General features: G+C 38.4%; 2 protein-coding genes across 2 annotated transcripts; both read left to right on the forward strand.

Moving 5' to 3' along the window:
- Nucleotides 1-17,274: 17,274 nt before the first annotated feature.
- Nucleotides 17,275-20,365, forward strand: LOC139943132 (uncharacterized). Its single transcript, XM_071939950.1, has 3 exons — nt 17,275-18,021; nt 18,622-18,698; nt 19,122-20,365. The coding sequence occupies exons 1-3, from the start codon at nt 17,955-17,957 to the stop codon at nt 19,386-19,388; spliced, it is 411 nt and encodes a 136-aa protein (XP_071796051.1). The 5' UTR covers nt 17,275-17,954; the 3' UTR covers nt 19,389-20,365.
- Nucleotides 20,366-25,817: 5,452 nt separating this feature from the next.
- Nucleotides 25,818-26,522, forward strand: LOC139942621 (uncharacterized). The gene has a single exon (XM_071939469.1). It carries the CDS (start codon nt 25,818-25,820, stop codon nt 26,520-26,522), a length of 705 nt encoding a protein of 234 aa, XP_071795570.1.
- Nucleotides 26,523-26,923: the final 401 nt, after the last annotated feature.

Consider the following 26,923-nt stretch of genomic DNA (forward strand, 5'->3'; position numbering starts at 1 on the left):
AATATAGTTTATTACCATTAAAATGACATATGTTGTTAAAAATGTAATACTAATTAACAACATATGTAAAAGTAAAAAAAAATAAAGGCAACATAAAAACAAAGAAAAACCGATATTTAAACTTGACCTCAGGTCAGGTAACTTGTAAAAAATTAAGAATTTGTGCCCATCTCCGATCACGAAACTTACGCAGACGCTTGTTTTGGCCGCGCGGGATGGAAAGCCTTTTCATTGGTCGCTTAGGCGTCGGCTTCCTCTTTAAAATGCGTCACGCGTTTATCTAACGCCCTTTCGACCATCGTGCGTCCGCGTATAAACCAGCTTTCAGTAGTTTCACGTTCGGGCGTAGATTTACAAAAGGGGTTTCAAAACATTTAAGATCAAACAAACATCCTTGTCCCAGAGTTTTACTTTTGTCTATACATAGACTTTAACCGATAATTGTGTATTTGTTTAAAAAGCTAAAATTAATTTAAACAAGCTCTAGAGGGTATTTTTGTGGTTCAGATTCGGCATTAAGAAAAAATTAAAGCAAAGATTTGATTCATAAAAAAATTAAGTTATTCAGTTGTCGTGTTTTCTCGCTCCGGTGCGCGCGAGACTTGCACAGTCTATTGGCAACCCTCATAGAGTAGACTAGCCACAATGAGTTATTGCAATTTAACTCTGAATATTTGTACATTACGCTGTAAATACATGTTAAATACACAGGCTATGAAGGGAGCCAATTGCGACCCTCATGGAGTAGACTCTCCACAGTGAGTTATTGGAATTTAACTCTGAATATTTGTACTTCATGCTGTAAATACATGTTAAATACATGGGCTATGAAGGAAGCCAATTGGCAACCCTCATAGACTAGCCACAATGAGTTATTGAAATTTAACTCTGAATATTTGTACTTCATGCTGTAAATACATGTTAAATACACAGGCTATGAAGGGAGCCAATTGGCAACCCTCATAGTAGAGTAGACAGCCACAATGAGTTATAGAAATTTAACTGAGTATTTGTACATCACGCTGTTATGGCTCCCCGAGTAAGCCCACAAGAAAATGCTCGGTACTTTACAATTTTCTTTGTTAGATGCGTGTCCGTGACATGAGCCTTCAATTTATAAAAATTACAACTCTTTCCTGCGTTTTTAGCGCCGATGTGTAATTTCTTTCATTTGCACCCCCCCGAAAAAAAATTGTTTTTATAATCACACAAGTAATAATAATACATTAACAATAAATAATAACAAATAATCAAGTCTTACCCGCCGACCCCCCCCCCCCAAAAAAAAAAATTTACTCGGCCCTTCGTACTAAAACAAAGTTGCAGAATAACACTTAACATACAAATAATACTCGCACCGTTTTTCTCGAAAAATTGTTTACACAAAATATTGGTGCAAGTTGTCGGAACATAGGGGTGTCGGAACATAGGGGTGTTTTGGATGTGGGAATAAATGGGTGTCGGAACATAGGGGCGTCGGAATATAGGGGTGTCGGAACATAGGGGGTGTGGGATTATAGGTTGAGTTGTCGGAACATAGGGATGTCGGAATATAGAGCAGTCACCGTTGTTGGTCACTAAATTCTTGCCTCGGTCTCAAGAACAATGGGGTATAGAAATGGCGGGTGTCAAAGTTTACTAACACGAGAAAAAGATTACGATTGTTCGGCATTTACAATTGCATAACAGTGCATCCAGAGTAAAGAAAGGTTCAGACTGTTAGGTCATTGTTTTGGGATCCGCCCGATAGTCCGAAAGTCCGTAAGTCCGAAGGTTCAATAGTCCGAAGGTTCAATAGTCCGAACGCGCAAATTTTCCATAAAGGGGGGTTCATTAGTCCGAAAATGTAATAGGGTTCGTTATTCCGAACATTTGATGCGATAGTCCGAAGGTTCATTAGTCCGAAGGTTCATCGATCTGAAGGTTTACTGGTCCGAAGGTTCGGTAGTCCGAATTTAGAACAAGGTTTGTTGGTCCGAAGGTTCGATATTTCGAAACAAAAACGAGGGTCAACAGTTCATTATTACGAATCTACGATAAGGTTCGAAAGTCCGAATCGACGATAAGGTTCGAAAGTCCAAATCGACACTAAGGTTCGATAGTCCGAATTGACAATAAGGTTGGATAGTCCGAATTGGCAAAACAAGTTGTTTAAAAAGTCTCCATCGTATTGGAAGGTGGAGAAGAATGACATAATGACACTTGACGCCCCCTCCCCATTATATCGCGTGATGGGACGGCAACGGGAGCGTCTACCCCCCAACTCAAATAAAACTTATTATTATTGTTCTTGTTCTTGTTGCTGTTGCTGTTGCTGTTGCTGTTGCTGTTGCTGTTTTTTATTATTATTATTATTATTATTATTATTATTATTATTATTATTATTATTATTATTATTATTATTATTATTATTATTATTATTATTATTATTATTATTATTATTATTATTATTATTATTATTATTATTATTATTATTATTATTATTATTATTATTATTATTATTATTATTATTATTATTATTATTATTATTATTATTATTATTATTATTATTATTATTACTATTACTATTACTATTATTACTATTATTATTATTATTATTATTACTACTATTACTACTATTACTACTATTACTATTACTGCTGCTGCTGCTGCTGCTGCTGCTGCTGCTGCTGCTGCTGCTGCTGCTGCTGCTGCTGCTGCTGCTGCTGCTGCTGCTGCTGCTGCTGCTGCTGCTGCTGCTGCTGCTGCTGCTGCTGCTGCTGCTGCTGCTGCTGCTGCTGCTGCTGCTGCTGCTGCTGCTGCTGCTGCTGCTGCTGCTGCTGCTGCTGCTGCTGCTGCTGCTGCTGCTGCTGCTGCTGCTGCTGCTGCTGCTGCTGCTGCTGCTGCTGCTGCTGCTGCTGCTGCTGCTGCTGCTGCTGCTGCTGCTGCTGCTGCTGCTGCTGCTGCTGCTGCTGCTGCTGCTGCTGCTGCTGCTGCTGCTGCTGCTGCTGCTGCTGCTGCTGCTGCTGCTGCTGCTGCTGCTGCTGCTGCTGCTGCTGCTGCTGCTGCTGCTGCTGCTGCTGCTGCTGCTGCTGCTGCTGCTGCTGCTGCTGCTGCTGCTGCTGCTGCTGCTGCTGCTGCTGCTGCTGCTGCTATGGCGTGTCAAACGTTGCATTATTCGATAATGTACAATATATGTGCGATGTTTCTCATATATATGCGATAATTGTCACATATGTGCGATATTCATTTGATGTATGCAATAAATGTAATATATATGCAATAAATGTAATATATATGCAATAAATGTAATATATATGCAATAAATTGTAATATATGTGCGATAAATTGTAATATATGTGCGATAAATTGTAATATATGTGCGATAAATTGTAATATATGTGCGATAAATTGTAATATATGTGCGATAAATTGTAATATATGTGCGATAAATTGTAATATATGTGCGATAAATTGTAATATATGTGCGATAAATTGTAATATGTGCGATAAATTGCAATATATATGCGATAATTTTTAATATATGTTTGATAATTTTGTAGTATATTATATGCGATCATTTGTATGCGATGTTTTGTGACGGTATACATATGCGATAATTTAATATACATGTGCGATGTTCGTTCTTATATATGTGCGAAAACGGAATTGTGGGATATAGTATGGCTTCCTGTCCACTTGATCCCCGTATCCGTAATGTTTTAGATCGGGCCAGACTATACTCTTGACGGTATAGTATGGTTCCTATGGTTCAATGAGATTGGCGTAGGGTTTATAGTGATGGTCAGGGTACGAGACTCGAGCAGCGTATTTCCGAAATAGCCAGCCAGCCGCGTATTCGGATAATAGAACACATACAGTACAGGGAGGTGACAAAATGTTGCATTTTGCTCAAATCTGAAGGTGAAGATCTGTTTTACTCGAACGAATTCTGCAATATTAGCATAATTTAGATATATTAATTGATAATATGTCAATTTCATAGCTTCACATGATTAAAAAAATAATTTATAAAAAGTGAAAAACATTAATAAAACGTCAAAAAATGACCCGCAAACAAAAAGGCAAAAATTTGTATTTTGTGTTTTTTGCATTTTTTAATATGTCAAAAAACATCACTGTGAAATACAAAACCATAACTATAAATGTGGTGCTTAATATTCCAAAAATTTGAAAAATGATTTTGCAAACAAGACACAGTTGAATTTTTATAGCACAAGAAGTTTTAAATTTTATTGACAACAATTAAAAATAATCAATCATGAGTGTTTCAGATATAGCTCGGTAATTTACTAACTTTAACTGTTCTACAATTTAAAGTCACCTGGAAATAGAAGTGTTTTTCTTTCAAACATAAGAGTATATGCTTACGAACAATAAAAAAAATTATTTAGTAATTGATAAGACAAACATTTTCTTTTTATTGCAGAATCAATAATAGTTGACCAATTTAGCCAGCTCAAAATTTGATACGTTTAGTCTATCTTCCTTCAAGATTCTGGAACAAGAGAGCAACTTTTTGTCTTAACGAAGGGTTCAAATTCTTTTCAAATTGTGTTTAAGTCCACCGTCTATGTAATTGGGCGGAATGTACATTGACAATGGCGTCAGAATAACTGTGGTTAATTAACCACTAGATAGTGAACCAAATTTACCCAGCTCCAAAATTTGATACGCCCACTATATTAGTCTTGAAAGTTCTGGATTACAAATTAAATGTTTTGTTTTAACGAAGGGTATAAATTCTTTTCAAGTTATGGTTTTGTATTTCACAGTGATGATTTTTTGACATATTAAAAAATGCAAAAAAAACAAAATACAAATTTTTGCCTTTTTGTTTGCGGGTCATTTTTTGACGTTTTGTTAATGTTTTTCACTTTTTATAAATTATTTTTTTAATCATGTGAAGCTATGAAATTGACATATTATCAATTAACATATCTAAATTATGCTAATATTGCAGAATTCGTTCGAGTAAAACAGATCTTCACCTTCAGATTTGAGCAAAATGCAACATTTTGTCACCTCCCTGTACTGTATGTGTTCTATTATCCGAATACGCGGCTGGCTGGCTATTTCGGAAATACGCTGCTCGAGTCTCGTACCCTGACCATCACTATAAACCCTACGCCAATCTCATTGAACCATAGGAACCATACTATACCGTCAAGAGTATAGTCTGGCCCGATCTAAAACATTACGGATACGGGGATCAAGTGGACAGGAAGTCATACTATATCCCACAATTCCGTTTTCGCACATATATAAGAGCGAACATCGCACATGTATATTAAATTATCGCATATGTATACCGTCACAAAACATCGCATACAAATGATCGCATATAATATACTACAAAATTATCAAACATATATTAAAAATTATCGCATATATATTGCAAATTATCGCACATATATTGCAAATTATTGCACATATATTACAATTTATCGCACACATATTACAATTTATCGCACATATATTACAATTTATCGCACACATATTACAATTTATCGCACATATATTACAATTTATCGCACATATATTACAATTTATCGCACATATATTACAATTTATCGCACATATATTACAATTTATCGCACATATATTACAATTTATCGCACATATATTACAATTTATCGCACATATATTACAATTTATTGCATATATATTACATTTATTGCACATATATTACATTTATCGCATATATATTACATTTATTGCATATATATTACATTTATTGCATACATCAAATGAATATCGCACATATGTGACAATTATCCCATTTATATGAGAAACATCGCACATATATTGTACATTATCGAATAATGCAACGTTTGACACGCCATATGCTGCTGCTGCTGCTGCTGCTGCTGCTGCTGCTGCTGCTGCTGCTGCTGCTGCTGCTGCTGCTGCTGCTGCTGCTGTTTTACTGTTATTATTGTTATTATTGTTATTATTATTATTTTATTTTTATTTTTATTTTTATTTTTATTTTTATTTTTATTTTTATTTTTATTTTTATTATTATTATTATTATTATTATTATTATTATTATTATTATTATTATTATTATTATTATTATTATTATTATTACTATTATTATTATTATTATTACTATTATTATTATTATTATTATTACTACTATTACTACTATTACTATTACTGCTGCTGCTGCTGCTGCTGCTGCTGCTGCTGCTGCTGCTGCTGCTGCTGTTGTTGTTGTTGTTGTTGTTGTTGTTGTTGTTGTTGTTATAACCAATGGGTGATTAATAGGGAGATAGCCGGCAATAGAAAAAAAATCGTCTGGCCTGAGGCATTTTGTCTGGACTAGTGCAAGTATTTTAATGGACGACTAAAAAAATGCTTTCCATGAAGGATTGCCGTGGAGCATTTTTGCTGCTTTTTATGTCAATTAACTTAGCAATCTGTTATTGTTTATTTTTTTATTTTTATTATGTATATATATACATACCCTTTGGACTAAACATAAATACTGGTGTTAAAAAAATTCCCATTACCCTCAACTTCACTCCTGCCTGAAAATCTCATGATTGTCAATTCGGACTATCGAACCTTATGGTCAATTCGGACTATCGGACCGTTTTGTCAATTTGGACTATCGGACCTTATTGTCAATTTGTCAACCCGCCGTATACCCTGTGCATGGTGTGTGCGATCACACCGAATGACCCACCCGTATACACACTGTCACATCGCACGAATACTGTTCACACAAGTCATCGCACTCGTACACCACTAACCGCATGCGGAGGCCGTCAAGCCGACAGCCTTGTCGGGTCTGTATCTTCCCGTTTTAATGTGTTGTATTGAAAAAATTCCAATAGTGGATGAAATTGGGGGGGCTCTAGGATATGCTAGTATGCAGCTCATGAATATGTATATCGTTCGTCAGACCTATCAGACAACACAGTATGTGAGGCAAATGAATTATTCATTTTGACGTCAAATCACGCACTTCCCTTATCACGACCTTTGGACCCTATCATGCGTCCGTGGTGGTGGTGTGTGAGGTAAACATGTCTCGTCTTTCGCGGGCATTATGGTAATGAGCTGACTGTGGGAACTCTTCGCTTATTATAGTAATGAGATCCTACAAGGCTGTCGGCCTGACGGCCTCCGCATGCGGATAGTGTACGGGGGCATCGTGTCGTGCGATGTTACGCACAGTGAATACGGGTGGGTTTTACGCACAGTGAATACGGGTGGGTTTTTATACAGCGGCGGTCTTTTTTCGGAGTGAATAATTCGACTGCCTTGAGCAAGGCTATATCGAACCTTATTGTCAATTCGGAGTATCGTACCTTATTGTCAATTCGGACTATCGAACCTTCGGACTGTCAGACCTTCGAACTATTGAACCTTCGGACCATGGAACCTTCGGACTATTGAGCGGTAACCATTGTTTTAGCTTTAGACAGAACTGTAATGCCTACATAAATACCTTTTTCAGAATTCTTGCCGCATCAGCATCTGGGATATCACTGATGTCAACTGGTACTCCTGTTAATTCAGTATTGTTTGTAAAAGAATACTGCAATGACGGAGCCAGACCACAAACCCCTGAATCTTCGTGGAGCACCGCATGTGTAAGTGCCTTTCCAAAGACACCAAACATCTTGTACATAAGTTGGATCTTTGAAGCAACTGGCAGAAGGTGACCATATCCCACCTCCAAAGAGGGGCTCACATTCAGCCATGGCACCAACAGTAGGCGCTCGTAGATTTTGAAATGAAAGCTCCAGCCACAGTTCTCCTCGATCTACACCAGCCAAGCCAACAAATGTTACCAAAGGTTCCTTCTTCAATGCAGATGAAGGTGCTTTTTAAATCGTCACTGCGTTTGTCAAACGAACAAGTGGCCAGAGCGAGACTCGCCCCGGTATTTATAGCAATAGCGGTCGCATAAACAATTGTTCGGAAATTAGTCAGAAAAAAAGGAAGACATTTGCAACGATGGAAAGACACTCGAAACAATCGTAAGTGCTTGTTTAACGCTTGTAAGCCCTTTCGTAAGCATTCGTAACAATCGCTAGCAATCGCTTCAAGTTTACACTCTATCAAGGAATCTTCGATTAAGTTTAATGCTGAACCCAAGACTCGACACTCATGGGGTGACTAGTGATAGTTCCGAAATTGTTACCAACGCTTACGAAACACGGCGATTGTTGCGAATTTTGAGCGATTGTCAAATAATTCCATCTGTAAGCCCATTCGCTAGCATACTTTCCCTAGTGTGAGAGCAGTATTACGATGATTAAGTAATGCAGTTCATTTGTTGGCACTCTAAAACATGATTGGTGAATGTTTACAACCAAAAACATTAAAGAGTATGTATAATAAAAACATTCTAACACATTCAAATATCAAGTCTTAGTCAGTTAACCATTTATGGTCTCCGAAAGTGATTGCCTCTTTGCTAAACTGAATGATGATTGTGGGATTGTGTATCATAAAAAAGAATGAGTGTGCTAGGAACTTAAATGCCTCAAAACGAAATTGAATGACCAAATTCTGAATTTGAAAATGCAGTAAAAACCGGAGATTGGCTGCGCATTTTTCGAAATTGACCGAGAAAACCTATAATCACAGGATCTTGACCTGGTCGGTCTCTGTAACTTTCTCTGGAACAATTTCGTACCATATTGCAGTCACTGGGACACCCCATTTCTGACACAGAACCTATATTATTGTTATAATTATAATAATCAAAATAACGGTTGTAAATATTGCTTTTTATTTGATACAGACAGTACCATCCAATGAAGCTTCAGACAGTCTAGAGATTTGCTGACTTAAGGCTGGATTTGCTGACTTAAGACTTGTAAGTTTCGAAACACATTAAATCCAATTCCTAAGCACCCTGTTCATTTTAGCGGTTTGTCATTTATATTCGTGACACACATGCCTCAAGAAGCGTCTGCGAACTTCATTGTGGCTCTCAAGAATTGTTAAATTTAATGATTATTTCCTTTAATCGAATGGCGCAGTATTACATTTGACTAACCATAAAACAAAATCGAATGAACCTTTTCAGTAGCACCGATTTCGCGCGAAATAGTATAGCTTGTTCTTGTAAATCTGCATAATTTGCATAAATCAAGTTGTTGCTTTTAATATTGAGATTTCCATTCAACACTTAAAAGCTTGCATAAGATTAACACAAGTAACTACCGTCCCTTTGTCCCTTTTCACCATGAAAGTTTATTGCACATGAAATTTTTGCCCCCTACATGTACACTGTCAATCCGCAGCACACACAAAATATGTTCCTTATATCTGGGTCATGAAGTTACGGCTAAAAAGCGGAACAACCTGCCTTTTTGGGGCTTTCTTGGGCAACTATACCTTCAAGGGAGGTCCGAAGTTATGTTTTCTCGAAACAACTTATTTGGTAGTATGGTTGACGAGCTGTCAGTCAGTGTGTACGATCCCTGTCTTTCCCTTAAAGTTGAGTTTATATGGGACTTAGGAGCGTATCTTGGAGGTCTGAGAAAGGAGTTCCTCCGCCCATGCAGCCTTACGTGAGGTGTACGACATCGTCATAAGCGGTCCAGCCACTCAACGAGCTCTTCTCTTAGAAGCCAATATGGATGCTACATATTTTCACAGAAAAGTGTTTTATGTAGCAGGATGAGTGAGTTCTCTTTGTGCATTATTGGAAGAGCTTTAATAGTGCAGTTCACCTTCACATCTTCCTAGGAAATTTCACATGAGATGTCAGGAAAAGAGAATATTAAAGCTATCATTTCACACTTTTTCCATAAAACCACTGAAAAACGAAAACCCATGCAGTGAAATTAATCTTTTACAACTCTTAATTAGTAACTTTATTTTTTGCTGCGGTAGATCTGCTATTTGTTTTTGGTACATGGTAGTATTTATAATTTGAAGATCGGTTTTTCACTTTCTACGTCATGAATTGCACTCTTGCCATTGCTTTGAAATTCAATGCCTCGTTTTGTCAACCCTTGTGAAATAGCAATTAAGACAGCATAAACACAGCAACAAAAGCAAAACGATATACAACAAACTGCCCTTTATAACAGAATCCAAACGGACTGCAAATTTATTTAATCGTGTCCAGCTACAAATAGTACTTACTGCCTAATTTGTATATAAAATGAGAATGTGATAATACAGCCTCACAGTCAGTATAAGATCAGCTATTTCGGCTATCCCTCGAGATAGGGCTAGATTTGTCTATCCCTTAAGTGTGAGGCTAGGTTTGTGTATCCCTTGAGTGTGAGGCCAGATGTGTCTATCCCTAAAGTGTAAGGCTAGATTTTGTCTATCCCTAGAGTGTAAGGCTAGATTTGTCTATCCCTCCAATGTAAGGCTAGACTCGTCTATCCCTCGAGTGTAAGGGTATATTTGTTTATCCCTCGAGAGTAAGGCTAGACTTGTCTATCCCTCCAATGTAAGGCTAGATTTGTCTCTCCCTCCAGTGTAAGGCTAGTCTTGGTTCAAGACTCTTGGATTTGTCACAAAAGGGCGAGCTATAACCCCCAAACGGTTAATACCACCACAAACAGTTGTGCGCATAGACCTTATCGCAAATACCAAGGCGCAAGCACAGACTGTTGAATGAGGTGCCTTGTGGGATAGATATGGATCAAATTTGGATACCAGCTAGACCACAATGCACCTAATTCCAAGCTTTACGCGCGCGCCCCAGTATTTGCGAAAAGGTCTATGTGGCCATTCTGAGCGTATAGAGCACGCCCTCTGTTGTCCAAATGAGGCCAAGGGCAGTTCTGCATAAACAAAAGCTTGATTGTTGATTGGGCCAATAAAAATGGTTGTTATAAAAAAAATAATGAATATTTAAACAAATCTTACATTTTAATTTAAAATAAATCAGACCTTACAAAATCAGCGGACTCAGTTTCAATGGTGTACGCATTTATTTCGAAGGATTAATGGCTCCAGATCAATACACGTGTGCATCCTATTTCACACGTGTGGCTCATCAGGTTTGCCGAAGGTTAGGGATAGTTCTAGGTCACAAGTACCTAGGAAGTACTCTAGGAAGTTATCCTATGACAAAGTGAAGTATCAAAGTGACGAGAAACACATGAAGACACATAGTCATTCACACAAATCACTCATGATGGGATAACATACTCGATAGAGTATTCACTATCTGGTGACTATAAATTCATTCTCAGTGTCTGTGGTACGATGGGTGCCAATTCCAACCACCCGTGCTTGTATTGCGACTCATCTAAAGAGAAATTTCCTGACCCACACTTACAAGGGGCTCCAAGAACCACTGAAGGCATTGCCAAATGTAGCCTTAAAAAAAGCAAGGGCTGTAAACGCACACCTCTCTTTCAAACAATTCCTATACACTTGGAAAACTACAGCACCTCCGCAAGTAATATTTTAAGGGAAGCTTTCTACCATCATTATCTTCGAACCCTGTAAGTTTAAAGCCATTGGACCCTTTTGGTACAGAAAAAACAAAAAAAGTTCCCAGATTTACAAATAATTTACAGGGTTTACAGAGGGTAATGGTGAAAGACTTCTCTTGAAATATTAGTCGATGAAATGCTTTACTTTTTGAGAAAACGGTAAAACAATATAAGTTCTCGTTAGCGAGAATTACGGATTTTTTTAAAACACATATCATGACACGGCGAAACGCGCAGAAACAAGAGTGGGTTTTCCCATTATTTTCTCCCGACTCCGATGACCGATTGAGCCTAAATTTTCACAGGTTTGTTGTTTTATATAGAAGTTGTGATACACGTGTGGACCTTGGACAATACTGTTTACCGAAAGTGTATAATGGTTTTAATGTAAATCTGTGGACATTGTGTTTTGTGTCCTCGTACAAGTACCCACACCCTTTAAACTTGATACATGTACATGTGTTTGTTTTTATTGTTATGAGTTAGGCACAAGTTACTTCAGAATTAATTCCAAATGATTGTTGATGAATTTTACAAAATATTTACAAAGATTTGTGTATTAAACTGGTTTTTGTGACTTAATTTGTACTAAAACTAATGTGTATTTTGAAACTAAACAGACCCACCCACCCCATTTTCTGATACATGCGAGAACCATACGCAAACTTTTGTCTACCAAAATAAACCAAAAATAAACCAAAACAGGACTTTAAATACATTTGAATTATTTCGTGTGAGGGATAAAGGTATATTTTAAAATTTACCTTTTTCTGAAACATGTATGTAATTATCTTGTCAATGTTAATAATAAAAATGTTAGATGCAATAAACAATCAAGTTAACAACAAAAGCTCACGACTATGTGGTCTGTTCTTATTCAGCAGTAATATTTCAGTCATCTTTGCAAGTCTAATGGTAATTATTTGTGACCATTAATTAACAAGAGTTGAATCTTTAAGTATTTCAGCAAAAAATAAGAAAGTGACAAGAAGTTCCCTTCAAAAGTTGTCCGCGGTTATAACTAATTCAATGTGTAATCACGCACGACCCTGACAGACTTCCCTACTACATGAATGGTACAGGTTAACATCGCGCAGTCTTTCGAGCAGATCCCGGGTAGAAAGGTTCATGAAAGGACAAATTTGTTTGGTCAATGGTACGGGGGTATAGTTTCATCAATACAAATAAGTGACCAATCAAAATGAAGCTTGTAAAATTCTGTATATCATGGTCGGTGAGCATTTTACTACAGAGCGCAAGGGTATGCGTGGGTTATGTGTATGTGCATAACGGATCTCCGTCACAATGGCGGAGATCAACATGAAAAACGCGTTGCCACACACACGCAGCATACACATGTAAATTCGTTGAGGCCAAAAGGCCGTCAGCGAAATTGCAATGGTGCACTAATGAGACAATGTGTACGAGGTACGGACTATTAGTAGCTTATTTGGCAAAAAATACCCGGTATATCAATAAAATGTATTATCCTTTTAGAGAAGGTTGATGTGCAATTGTTGATAGTTTTCTCAAAACGCTAACAAGATCGTTGTAAAATGGGGGTGTGTGAGATTACTATTGGGAAATTTATGAATGCCGTGTGTGTGCGTTGTTCGTGCACGCGCCTCTTCAACGGAACATGCGACCAATCTGTTTGTAATGTAGTGTAAACCGCTGCGGGCCGAGTACCGACCCCTGTGGCACAGAGTAGTTCAAAACAACAGGGTCGGATATCGCGGTGCCAATACATACATGCTGAGTTCTGTTGTGGAGATACGATTTGCACCATGCTATGGCTGTGTCCTCTATGTCAAGGTGATTCTGGAGCCGAGAGAGAAGGATGTTGTGATCAACAGTGTCAAACACAGCACTCAAGTCTAGCCGGACTAGTGCTGTTAGGTTACCACTGTCCATTGCAGAAAGAATAGTGTTGCTCACACGGACTAGTGCAGCTTCTGTCCCATGGAAAGGCTTGTACACTGAAAACATTCCAAGCATGACTTCTGGTCTCAGTGACAAGAACCCATCTTGTCAATGGAAATGGCAAGATACGTTTGTCATACTGACAAGATACCTGTCCCAGTATGACAAGATTATGTTCACAGCGCCCTCTTTGTTTTTGGACAATCCGCAATTTTGGTCTCAGTGACAAGAACCCATCTTGCCAATGGAAACGACAAGATAGGTTTGTCATACTGACAAGATACCTGTCCCAGTATGACAAGATTATGTTCACAGGGAGCGCCCTCTTTGTTTTTCGCCCATCCCCGATTGCGCAATCTATGGTCCGATCGAGGGGGACATTAATCCAAACAAAATACGATTGTTTTTGTCATCCACGAACATCGTCTCTATTTTGTAATATTTTACTTAAAAAAACTTCACAAAAGATAATTAAATAGTTTTTCTTTCAGTTTTGTTTTGTTTAAGACTAACAACAATTATTTTCTTTCTAAAAAGTTACGCTTAAACGTTGCTGTTTGTGAGCCAACAAAGTGAGAAAGGGTCAAATCCTAAATTTGTCTGTGGGCAAGCTCATTTTTGCATTGGTAGAACCAACTGGTGGTGATGGTTGGTTGCGTGCAATGGAAACCCACAGTGAAATTCGCATTCCATTTTAATTTGTGCCCGCTTTTCCACAACCGCTACTTTACAAGTAGAATTGACCCAGAACTCTGTGAGAAGTTTCAAAGTTGAAGGCAAGGCCCATTACACAGCAGTGAGAAATGTATGGTAAACCAATCAGTGACTTTGTATTAAACAATCGGCTCCTGGGGCTGAAAAACGAAGTCACTGATTGGCCAACAGATGCGCGCCTAAACAAAACCAAAGTTGTGCAGCCAGCGGTCAGTCTTCGTTCCCACACTTGGCAGGACAGACGCATCGTCGTGTGTGACATTCTTTCTACTATTGACACAGTAAAGTTTCTGAAAAAAGGTAACATTTTGTGATTGATGACAGATGATCATTACCCAGTTGTACTATTGAATTTGAGCAGACGCATCGTCGTGTGTGACATTCCTTTTATTTCTATTGACACAGTAAAGTATTTGAAAAGGTAACATTTTGTGATTGATGACAGATGATCATAACCCAGTCGTACTCTACGCATCGTCGTGACATTCTATAGTATTGACACAGTAAAGTTTCTGAAAAAGGTAACAATTTGATTGATGATCATTACCCAGTTCAGTTGTAGTGAATTATTTGAGCTAAAATGCAATTGCAATACATTCGAGGCAGACTTGTCATGTTATATTTATAAGCCGTTTTCCCCTTGCATACGTTTGTTGAATTCAACTGACGCACGTTTAATACGATAGTCCACACATTAGTTGTACATTAACGGTAGGCTGTACAGCCGCCATCCCATGCGCATATCGTGTACACTGCACGTAGGCTAGGCGCCTACACATGTATTGTGTAGAGCTGTCGTAAGCAATGTGATACTTTTTAGTTGTACATGTATAACATTCACGCGCGCATGCTGCTGCCTGCGTTATAGCATAGAGCAATAGCACTCCGATCGCCTGTGTATAAACAAAGGTTGTGTTTTTGCCTGGCCATAATGGAAGACCAGAACAATGTTTTTATTTGCGTTTATTTGCTCTTCAGTAAGATGTTTTGTCAACCACAACAAAGTACTTCACAAAGACTTTTACCGCATACATTACGCAAATGCAGTTTATAATGATGGTAATGATGTCAATGAGCTTGTGGTAAATCATGGCATCATGGGAGCACCTGAGCAGCATGTAGGCTTACAAGATCAAGGTGATGTGGATATGCAGGATGTACAAAACGTAGGCCTTCCTATGCAAATAGATCTTAAGCCAAAGGTTGTACTGTTTCTTCTGAAACTAAGAGAGTTACATAAAGTACCAGGGTCTGTTTGTGGTTTTGTTGCGTCAGATTGTAAATATTTTACAGATGTCAAAAACAAAGATGCATTCTCAGTTGGATGCAGCTCTTCTTGAAGATGATGTAAATCGGGATGAGATTGCGACTGCCATGGCTGTTATTAAGTCAACAGAATTAGGAGACATTTTTCACAGTTTGGAAGATAACAGGAAACTGAGTATTAATGTTCAGTCTGAGTTTCCCTATGTTGAACCAATCGAATTTGTACTTGGTGCAGATGTTGGGGGAAAATGTGAATCTACACAGTATACACCCATTTTGGAAATATTGAAGTTACTCTTGCAAAATGAAGATGTATCAGCAGAGGTTGTGCAGGGTCACAAGTCTGAGGATGGTAAATTGAGAGACTTGTGATGGCACTATCTTCAGTGAAAATGTATTGTTCGCCCTTCACTCTTCAAGTTTACAGGTTGTGTTATATTATGATGACTTTAACATTGTAAATCCACTTGGAAATAAGGTCAAGAATTACAAACTTGCAGCATTTTATTTTGTGCTTGGCAACTTGTCACCACAATACAGGTCTAAGTTGCATGTCATTCAGCTCGCTTTTTTGTGCAAATCAAAACACTTGAAAAAGTATGGATATAAGAAAGTACTTGAGCCATTGCTTCTTGATCTTGCAGTGTTAGAAGAGGAAGGTGTTTGTGTGAATAAGAATGGTCATGAGCATCGAATCAGAGGCACAGTGTCTTTTGTTTCATCAGATAATCATGGTGCTCATTCACTAGGAGGATTCAATGAAAGCTTTAGTGGGTTAAGGATCAGTCGTTTCTGTATGGCCACGAGACGAAACCTTGATGATTGCTTGACCACAGATAATTGTGAAATGAGAACAAAAGAGAGCTACAATGCCCAAGTTGCAATGGTGACCGTAGATAGAGCATTGGCAACAGCCTATGGCGTGAAAGGAGATTGTGTTCCTAATAATCTTGAATATTACCATGTTACCAGAGGATTGCCATCGGACATTGCCCATAATCTCTTTGAGGGGCTCGTCCCAGAGGTGCTTCGGAATCTTGTGTTGTACTTTGTATCAGAAGGTTACTTGAGTCTGGACCAACTTAACACAAGGATTGGGAGTTTTTCTTATGGTAAAACTGACAGGGTGAATAAACCTTTTATGATGGCTTCAACAATAGCAGATTTCCGGGTGAAACAAACGGCCATGCAGTGTTGGTGCATGTTGAGGATGTTCCCAATTTTAATTGGTGATAAGGTTCCTGAGAATGACCCTAAGTGGGATGTTTTGTTACGTATCATGTTCATGGTGGGAGCAATTTGTGCACCAGTTTGTTCAGAAGGTGATGTTATTTTTCTCTCTGATCTCATAGAGGATTTCTGGTACACATATAAAAACGAATTCCCTGATGTAAATGTCAAACCTAAAGGGCACTATACACTGCATTATCCCTCGCAGATTCTGCGATTTGGTCCACTCATCCACTGTTGGACTCTCAGATTTGAGGGGAAACATAACTACTTCAAGGAAATAACTCATGGCTTGAAAAACCAAAAAAACATCTGTAAAAGTATGGCTGTCAGGCATCAGTTTATGCAGACAATTTTCCTGGCATCTGATAACTACTTGGAAACACAGAAAATTGACACAAGTTGTGGAAAGCTTACTTATGTTAGGCTTTTATTGAAGGAGGTGCAAGATCTGTTGGAACCACTTTTGGGAGGTCAAGACCGAGTTTTTGAGTGTAACTGCATCAAGGTTAATGGTGTGAAATACTGGTGTGGTTGGTGTGTTGTTTTTAGATACAATAATGGTTTACCTGTATTCCTTAGGATTGAGGACTGCTTCCTCATTGAAAACATTCCATACTTGCTGTGTACTCAACACCTTACGCTTCAGTGTCCATTACCACGCATATATTGTGGAACAAAGTAACCAGTATATGTTTATTAAACCAACGGATGCCATTGACTACCACCCACTTGATGTGTATGATTTTCCAACAGGACCTAGAAATAAATTAGTAATCCTCAGACACAAAATAGCTGTGTAAAGGTCAGTTCTGCTGCAATAACTGTAGTATCCTTTATAGTAACCATCAAAACAATAACTTGAGTCATAAACTCTCGATATAACAATAACGAAAATGTCTTGTACTGACTGGTATATGATCATCAACACATACAATTTTCTAACAGAACCTAGAAATAAATTAGTAATCCTAAGACACAAAACAGCTGTGTAAAGTTCAGTTCTGCTGCAATAACTGTAGTATCCTTAGTAACCATCAAAACAATAACTTAAGTCATAAACTCTCCATATAACAATAACGAAAATTTCTTGTACTGACTGGTATATGATCATCAACACAAAAACTGTTACAATTTCCTCCCAGAAAATGCATCTCAAATTCCATGTCACATACAAGAGCTCAAAACAAATCATTCAGCTGGAATCTGCCAATGAAAAGGGAAATGTGGATGACATAGCCAATTCCATATGTCAACAATTCAAAATACCAAGAGATGGGGAGACCATGCTACTGCAGTATTTTGACAAAGACTTCTGAGATTGGGTTGACGTGGCCCCAATGTCCTCTCTTGAAAATATGACGAGCTTGCAAGTCCTGACTGCAGATGCCAATGATGATGTGGTGTCTTCTGCATCCAGTAGCTGCAGTGAAACTCCTGAAGCCATTGAATGGTAAGTTTTGCTTAATAGACACATACAAAGGGTGTGTCCATCTCAAAAATCACCACAGGCAAGGCTTTAAACGTGAAGGCAGGGGCGGATCCAGAATTGTTTGCATGGGGTCAGGTTTTTCTTTTTCTTTGTCTGATAATAACACCCTGTTATGTTTGTTAATAATTTTTGTTTCAGCGCAGGGGGGTCCCCTCCCCCCCCCCCTTTATTCGCACCAGATGGATTCTGATAACTGTCAAGATGTATCTTGTGCAGTGTATTAATAAAGATTAATATCTGAATAAAACGCTGTAAAAAATAATCAGTCCCAAAAGTCTGTGTCTTCCTTTTTGTTTTGTTTTTTACTTAGTGGTGAAAGAAAATTGAAACAAAATAAACTAAAATCCTGTGCAAAAGTGGCGTCCATATTTTAATTGTCCAACTTCGTTTTTTGTCATTTAAGTTTTTCTAGGTTAAGTCCGAGTCTGAGTCCAAGTCTTTGGCTGACGTGACTCAAGTTGAGTCCAAGTCAGGGAATCTAATCGATTCCGAGTCCCCGAATCGAGTCCTACAACACTGGTAATCTGCAACATACTTTATGGTACTCTCAACCTATTTCAGAAAAAGCATACTGTGCTTCCATTGCTGTGGTGCCAATACTACTGAAGGAGAAGCTGGATCATCTGCTGACTCAACAGGTAGGATGATGGAAAGGCTGGAGTTTTCAAATTCATCGCACTGTTTGGGAACTTTTTCAAATGGTGACATGCTCATAATCCCCATTCACCCTCCATCATACTTGCAAATGAAGCGAATATGCACATATTATAGCTCCGTATGTAAGTACTTAATCAAGTACAGGTGAAATTGCATCAGGATTTTCATTTTGTCAAATAATTTCCAGTCATCATTTCAGTGGTACACTCCAAACTAGACTACATGAAGCATGATTCCTTTGCTCCTTTGGCCGGTATTTAAGAAGCCTGGTGTTACTTGCAAGCCAATATGGGGGCTCATTGGTTGGTTTATTACAACACGTTCACCGAATACTGGCCTTCATGCATCCATGCATTTACTCACTTTCTAATATTTATTACTTTTCTTTTTCTCACACTTTTCAGAGTGAAGATTCACAAACGCATCCTGTCATACAACAAGATGACACCACATTCAAGGTCAATATTGAAGAGGAGACCGTCATGCAGACCAGACACTTGTTTTCTGCATTTGAGGTTCACTTTGCATCGTTGTATATTTTTATTTTGTCCTGTCCCAAAAAGTTGAAGAAGACACTGCAATTTTTCCAAAGGTCGGTCTTGAACATTCAGGACAAAGAAAAAGTCAGCACTAGTGTGTGTGCCCTGCTTCAAACCTTATCTCAGTATTAACTGTGACTACTTTCTGCATGTTCAATTACTGACAGGACCAATAAAGCAAGTTTTGAAAGTTGTGTCAACAAATCTGAACTTATCTTGCCAATTGTAAGCCCCGATGTCTAAACAAAATGTAATTCTTTTTAAGCATACTTAGTTATTGTACCCTTGAAAAAAAATTGTGAAGAGTTTATTTCCAAAACGCCATATATTCAGCAGAAACTTTCACTACAAATTCTCATCTTGAATATTTTATGAACAAAAAGAAAGATAACTTTGATTACTTTACCATAACAATTTGTTATAACACTGTTTTTAAATCACATCTTTGTGTTTATTTAAAAAAGTTTTTTTATGACTGAGGGGAAAAATAAGTTGTTTACCAAAAACAAAAAGAGCAATTGGCATATATAGCATTTTGGAAACAAACTCTTCGTTTTTCCCTGTGAAAACATTCCATGTTAAATTTATGATTCTGGTTATTGTCAGCTGTGTGGCCAAAAATCTAATCTCTCTCAAACAAAATGGAGATGTTGTGTTTTTACTTGTGGAAGTAGGTCTGGCTCTTTGAAGAGGTGTGGTTCCTATGCGAAGTAAGGAAAAACCAACCAATGATTGAAAGTTAGTCGTTACATTTTCACCAGTGTTGTTGACTTTAATGGGGGGCCATGGATAGAAGGGTAACTGTTTTAGAAACCTTACGCCAAAAATAGTAAGTTTTAGAATATTGAGCCACCTCGAGTTCAAATGTCAAGTAATTTTGTTGTGAAATATATGCGCAAATTCAGTGAACCAATATATAAATCCTGACTAAGATCCTTCTTGTGACTTGAAAGAAATGGTCTGTTTGGCTGGCGAAATTATATTGTTGCAATAAGTTGTCTCCACCCTTTACAGTGCTGTTTAACTTCAAGAGCCATTCTAATGTTGTTAAAATAAACATTGAAAGGGTTTGAGTACTTTTTGCACGACACAAAACACAATGTCCACAGATGTACATTAAACTTACAGGTTTTGAAGATAATGATGGTAGAAAGCTTTCCTTAAAATATTACTTGCTGAGGTGCTGTAGTTTTTTAGAAATGAGTAAAACAATGTCACGAAAATAATTTTCGTCTTTTGAGACGAGAATTATTTTAGCATGTACGACGTATTTACCAGTACTGGTATTAGTATACTAGTACTGGTAAATACGTTGTACATGCTAAAATAATTGTAGAAAATTACTTTTGTGACATTATTTTACTTATTTCTAAAAAACCACAGCACCTCATCAAGTAATATTCTAAGGGAAGCTTTCTACCATCATTACCTACAAACCCTGTAAGTTTAATGTAAATCTGTTGTGTACTACAAAAAGTACCTCAACCCTTGAAGGTAAAGAAATGTCTTGTTTCATGATTTCTATTTATTTGTTATCGTACTAGGTTGAAATGTACTTCTATTAAATATTTATATTAATTTCAAAGTGAATCTCATAGCATGACAAGATAACAATAAATTCGTCAGGACATAACGACCAGAAAATGAAATAATGACCAGATCATGACTAGATCAAAACAAGACACTGACAAGAGAACACAAGACAGCTACGAGATGTAAACAAGATAGTTACTACATGTACACAAGGTGTGACGACATATAAACAAGACAGTGACAAGGAGTAAACCAGATAGTGACAACCTGTAAACAAAATACTGACAAGATGTATACAAGGCAGTGACGAGATGTAAACAATATGGTGACGAGTTGTATACAAGATAGTGGCGAGTTAGAAACAAGGTGGTGATGAGGCGAGAACAAGATAATGACGACACAAGGCAGTGACGAGATGTAAACAATATGGTGACGAGTTGTACACAAGATAGTGACGAGTTATAAACAAGGTGGTGATGAGACGAGAACAAGATGTTGACGAAATTTAAACAAGATAGTGATGAGACGTAAACAAGTTAGTGACGAGATGTACACAAGATAGTGACGACATAAAAACAAGACAGTGACGAGATGTTTAACCAGATAGTGACAAGATGTTAACAAGATGTACACAAGATGCTGACGAGATATGAACAAAATGATGACGAGTTTAAAACTTGTCAAATTGACAAGTAAAAACCCTTCAGTACAGACATGGTGGCTAAACAAGATTCATTTTGTCAGCATTACCAGTTTTTGTTTTCAGTGTATGCTTACTGAAACACGTCGGACAGGTTGAAAGCATTAATGTGATCAGAAATGCGTGATGAGACTACTCGTTCGATGACTTTTCCAAGATATTTTAAGTTTGCAACTGGTCTGTAGTTTTTGAATACCTCCTTGTCCAGGTTTGGTTTTTTGATGAGCGGTCTGATGTAGGAAACTTTGAGGCTATCGGGGAAACAACCGGAACTGAGTGATTCGTTGACAAGATTAGTGATGTAGGGTACAAATATATCGATGTTCTGCTTTATCATGGATGTTGACACTGGATCCAGCTCACAGGATTTTGAAGGAGATTTCACAATAACCCTTTGAATCTCAGCAACAGTGGCAGGCTCAAACACAGATAGTCTACACTCTGGTTGAAGTTGTGGCAATGTCTGCGGCACGTTGTAAGGGACTGATGAAAATGATGAGCGGATGTCTGAAATCTTGGTGACAAAGAATTTCCGGAACTCATTTGCCAAGTCCTGGTCATTGTAAGTGGATGGAAGGACGGGGGTTTTGGGCTTGAGCAACAACATACCAATTATCTTGAACAGCTTCTTTTGATCTCCTGAGGATTCTTGTACTTGAGATGAATAATGGGTGATCTTTGCCTGGTTGATTAAATTCCTGACTACTTTACATTGGTTGCGATATTCTTGTCGTTGTATTTCCAGTTTGCCATTTTTCCGCCATTTCCGCTCCAGTTGATGACAGATCTTTCTTGCTGTACGAATGTCATCATTAAACCAGGAGACTTCAGTTCGGACCTTGACTGATCTTGTTTTCCAAGACGCGTACTTATCCAAGATGTCACTGACTACTCTCATATTGGCTGACATAAGAATCCAAGCAGATGTGATCGACTGTTAGCTTTGCCAAATGAGTTTCTATGTCGCGGAACACTTCAGGAGAATTTACATGATTCCACTGTCGGCTCTTTACAGTAATGGTTGGGACTTTGGGCTTGCACAGACTCAAGTTACACATGACTGCATAATGGTCTGATAATCCAGGTAGAATAACAAAGTTTGAGACAATAGGTGGGGTGATGTCAGGAGTTATGACAAGGTCCAGGCAATGACCGAGACGATGAGTCGGCTCCTTAATATGCTGGGTGAGACCAAAAGCCTGAAATAGATGTTTAAACTGATTTGCATTGTTGTTGTGGATGTCATCAACATGAATTTTAAAGTCACCGGTGATGATGATTTCTGATGGATGAAGAAGATATTCCAGAATCAGATTTTCAAACTCCCTAAAAAACTTGAGAAAGTCACATGTTGGCCGGTTGAATCCCTGTCAGGTCTGTACACAATGACAAGGCGAACAGATGTAGAGTTTCCGGAAACCTCAGCATGAAGAGATTCAAAAGTTGTGTACTGGACGCCATTACTTTTCACAGAGACAGACAAAGTAGATCTGTATAGTATTGCAACTCCTCCACCAGTCTTGTGAGGTCTTGGGATGTGATGAAAGTAGTAGCCAGCAGGGGTACACTAACGACATGTCAAGTTGTCATCTGGTCTCAGCCATGTTTCTGAAACGGCAACAAGGTCAAGATCTTTTTACAGAGCAAAATCAGCAAAATCGTCATACTTGTTACAGATGGACTGTGTGTTCAGAACACAAAGGCTGAGTTGAGATTTGGCTGGCGTCACTGGTGCTGGAACAGATGGGATTGTAACTTCGGGTATAGGGGTTTTATGTACAGATCTACGGCGACCAGCTTTTTTACCACGATGTTGTAGGTCGGTAAACAGTGCTGGGATTTACAAAAAGGCCAAGGTTCTGCAATGTCAACATACAGGAAGGCAGCAGAGTTGTAGCACGTGTGGATGGAGCATAACGGAGACTGAGAAGCTTGTTCCGTGAGTAGGAATTTGCAGAGTTTGGACTAGTTTCTGATGAGTTTGAGTTACTTCCAGCTACAGGGCCGGGATTTACAGCAATGTCACCAAAGATCACAATTTCAAGATGAAAAGTAGCTGGGGAGTTGTCATAGTAAGAAACGGCATTTCAGATATCTTCGATGTTCTAGCAAGATATTGCGGGATTGACGGAGAGCAGATGTTCTTGCATCACGCACATTAGCTTCAAGAGGTCAGGGTCTTGCTTGGTGGTGTTCCGAGCTCCATCAAAGCGCCTGTTCAGGTTGTTAAACACTGCATGCATGCACTCGCCGCCCTGTTCCCCCAAGAGCCCTAGTCCATGCCGTGTTCATTGGATGAATGGCATAACGTGAACTTCAAGGATATTCACTTTAAGAGGGAAGCTTTTATCCGGGAAAGTGGTTCGGTAGAAGTCCATGAAGTGAGTGATGTCGTCATCTAGTTGAAAAAGTGTGACATTTTGTTGTTATCAATTAATCAAACACACACATGACCAGATATTAATTTTTTTTAAACATCGTTACATTATTATTATCCTTCATCACTCACCAAGTTTTGCAATTTCTGTGCCATTAAGGGAATTAGCTGTGTTGTAGACATTGTGGCACTTGGCAAAAAGTGTAAAAAACATTAAGTATTTTGTGCTGATACTTCTTGCATTTTCCACTTTTGCTGGGACAAGGCGTGATGTTTCTGCCACAAAGCTTTGTGTGACCTTGATGATATTTATCTCCTGAATACAAGCAAGTAAAACAATGAAAATGTGAAACGTGGCATAATCATGTAATGTTTACAATTTTCGAATTTATATGTCATTTTAAACATCATTATAAAGAACATTAACACTCACTTCCAAACACTTCTGGACATGATTTCCTAGAAAGGTGTTCGAGTAGTACGAGTAGTACGAGTAGTACGCTTGTCGTCGCACTTTCATATCCTGGAGATACTTGTCAAGGTTTTGCAGCAGTGGGTTGTGGTGGTTGGGCAGCTTCTTCACAGCATTGCTTTGAATTGTCTCCTGTTTTAAAATTAAGTTTGAGGAGGAAGATGTTGATTATATTTCTTTTTAACTAAATAAATTTGAAAGATATTTAACACATAACTGATGTATTTTACCATTGAAAGATATATTGAACTAACCTGCTGTTCGAGTTCGTTTCCAAGTGCATTCATGTCTGAAGTGACACTGGAAACTACATCCTCAACGTTTATGTTGTCATTGAGAAGTGCCACAAGTGCAAGTTGCTAATGTAGTTCTTTCATTTCACTTGTTATTTTTTGGACACGCTCCTCAGCCAAATGCACCTCAGCAAGCATTGCGACATAAATGGGGAAAGGGACCATTTGCAATACCACGGACATCCTGTGGAGACATTGCATAGGATGCTGCTATTTCCTCACCAAGATGTTTACATTCCTCTTCCATCAAGGTGTAGAACTTGAACCACAGTCCAAGGCTGATGTAGAGGGGAAGAGGACGAACCTAAGAAAACGAAACCACAGAATGGTAAAATATGAAAATATTTTAAATCCATTAGGAAATTTTAATCAAGATTAATGTTAAATTTGCTTTAAAATTATTGCAAAGATAAGAGATGACTTACTCAATCAATAAAACTTGTCTTGAAATCAACAGTGTGTTGAAAATGTATTCAATCGTCAATAGCTCGCTTGCCACAGGTTCCTTCCCATCGAGCCTCAAGGAAGCCATAGTATCTCCCATTCTAAAGAAGCCCGGGCTAGACGTGAACAATCTCAAGAACTATAGACCGGTTTCTAACTTGGCATTTATATCGAAACTGATTGAAAAGGTTGCTTTAACTCGTATCAATGATCATCTTTGTACTAATATGTTGTTTCAGAAGTTTCAGTCTGCTTACAGGTCTGGCCACAGCACTGAGACGGCATTGCTGAGAATCAAGAGTGACATAATGCGTGCTCTTGATGATCGGCAGGCTGTCTTCGTGGTGTTGCTGGATCTGTCGGCGGCGTTCGATACCATTATGTTTCCCTCTTGGATAGATTATATAATGTTTTTGGGTTAACAGGTCATGTTCAACAGTGGTTTCATTCATACCTTGTTGGTCGCACTAATAGAGTTAAGGTTGCTAGTGAGCTATCTGACCCCCAGGTATTGGAGTTTGGTTTACCACAAGGTTCTGTGGTAGGGCCTCAGCTGTTTTCCCTATTTACTTATCCCCTGGCCACAATTATTGAACGGTTTGAGCACATACGCTATCACTTCCATGCTGACGATACCCAGCTGTACATTCAATTTAATCCCAACAACCTTGGTGAAATCAATCAAGCTCTTTCCACATTGTCGCAATGCATAATGGACATAAAACAATGGATGTTAAGCAACATGCTTCAACTCAACGATTCCAAAACTGATTTCTTTGTCTGTGCCAACAGTAGATGTCTCAGTTTGCTATCTGATGTTTCCCTCCAAGTAGACTCCGAAATCATCCAGCCTTCCACGAATATCAGATATCTTGGAGTGGAGTTTGACCAAGTCACTTCTATTTGCCGATCCGTTAATTTCAGTCTACGCAACCTTTCTCGGATAAGAATGTACATTGATAAGCCCACATGCCATGCTGCTGTTAGAGCCCTTGTAACGTCTCATCTCGATAATGCTAACTCTCTTCTCTATGGAATATCATCTGTTGACTGTCAACGCCTTCAACGGCTCCAAAATCGTGCAGCTAAACTGATCTACCAGGCCAAGAAATATGACAGAGTCACTCCCATTCTTCACGATCTTCACTGGCTGACAGTCTCCAACCGTATCAACTTTAAAATACTTACCCTGGTCTTCAAATGTCTCAATACCGCCTCTGCACCTTCATACCTAACGGATCTCATTCAGTTGTACAAACCTAACAGATACCTCCGGTCATCTACTGACACCAGACTACTTGCCATCCCCAAAACACGCACCACTACTGGTGAAAAAAGCTTCCACGCTGCTGCCCCCAAACTCTGGAATGATTTACCTCACAGCATCCGCCACTCTAGCTCACTAGCAGCCTTCAAGAAATCTCTCAAAACCCACCTGTTCACCTGATTTGCTAGCTTTTATTTATTCTTTGCTCTTTGTTTATTTTGTGTGTACAGCGCTGTGGTACTTTCCCCTGTTAGTTAGAGCGCTTTATAAATACCTTGTATTATTATTATTATTATTATTAAAATACTAGAAACTAAATGGGGAGTCTCCTTAGACTATAATCGATATTATATATATACACAATCAAGGCGCTTTAACAATCTTACTTCTGCAACGGGTCACTTTTTGCGTCTTAATAACACCACTCTACTCTGTAGTCAATTAAATGTCTCCAAATCAAGTTAATCAAAAGTTAATCAAATTTATACTTGAAAATGTCCAAAGGCTTAAATGTCCTCCGGTTAACACTGCAGCGTCTCGCTCCACTCTCAATTTTATGTAGGCACGTATCATGAATGGAC

Source organism: Asterias amurensis, chromosome 10 (genome assembly GCF_032118995.1).
Source record: "Asterias amurensis chromosome 10, ASM3211899v1".
In the NCBI taxonomy this organism is placed as follows: Eukaryota; Metazoa; Echinodermata; class Asteroidea; order Forcipulatida; family Asteriidae; genus Asterias; species Asterias amurensis.

Excerpts from the sequence above, each read along its gene's own strand:
- LOC139943132 (XM_071939950.1), top strand. The coding sequence starts at position 17,955 with ATGCCAATGATGATGTGGTGTCTTCTGCATCCAGTAGCTGCAGTGAAA. Across the intron at positions 18,022-18,621 it reads ACTCCTGAAGCCATTGAATG|AAAAAGCATACTGTGCTTCC; the intron begins GTAAGTTTTGCT and ends AACCTATTTCAG. Across the intron at positions 18,699-19,121 it reads ATCATCTGCTGACTCAACAG|AGTGAAGATTCACAAACGCA; the intron begins GTAGGATGATGG and ends CACACTTTTCAG.
- LOC139942621 (XM_071939469.1), top strand. The coding sequence starts at position 25,818 with ATGCTTCAACTCAACGATTCCAAAACTGATTTCTTTGTCTGTGCCAAC.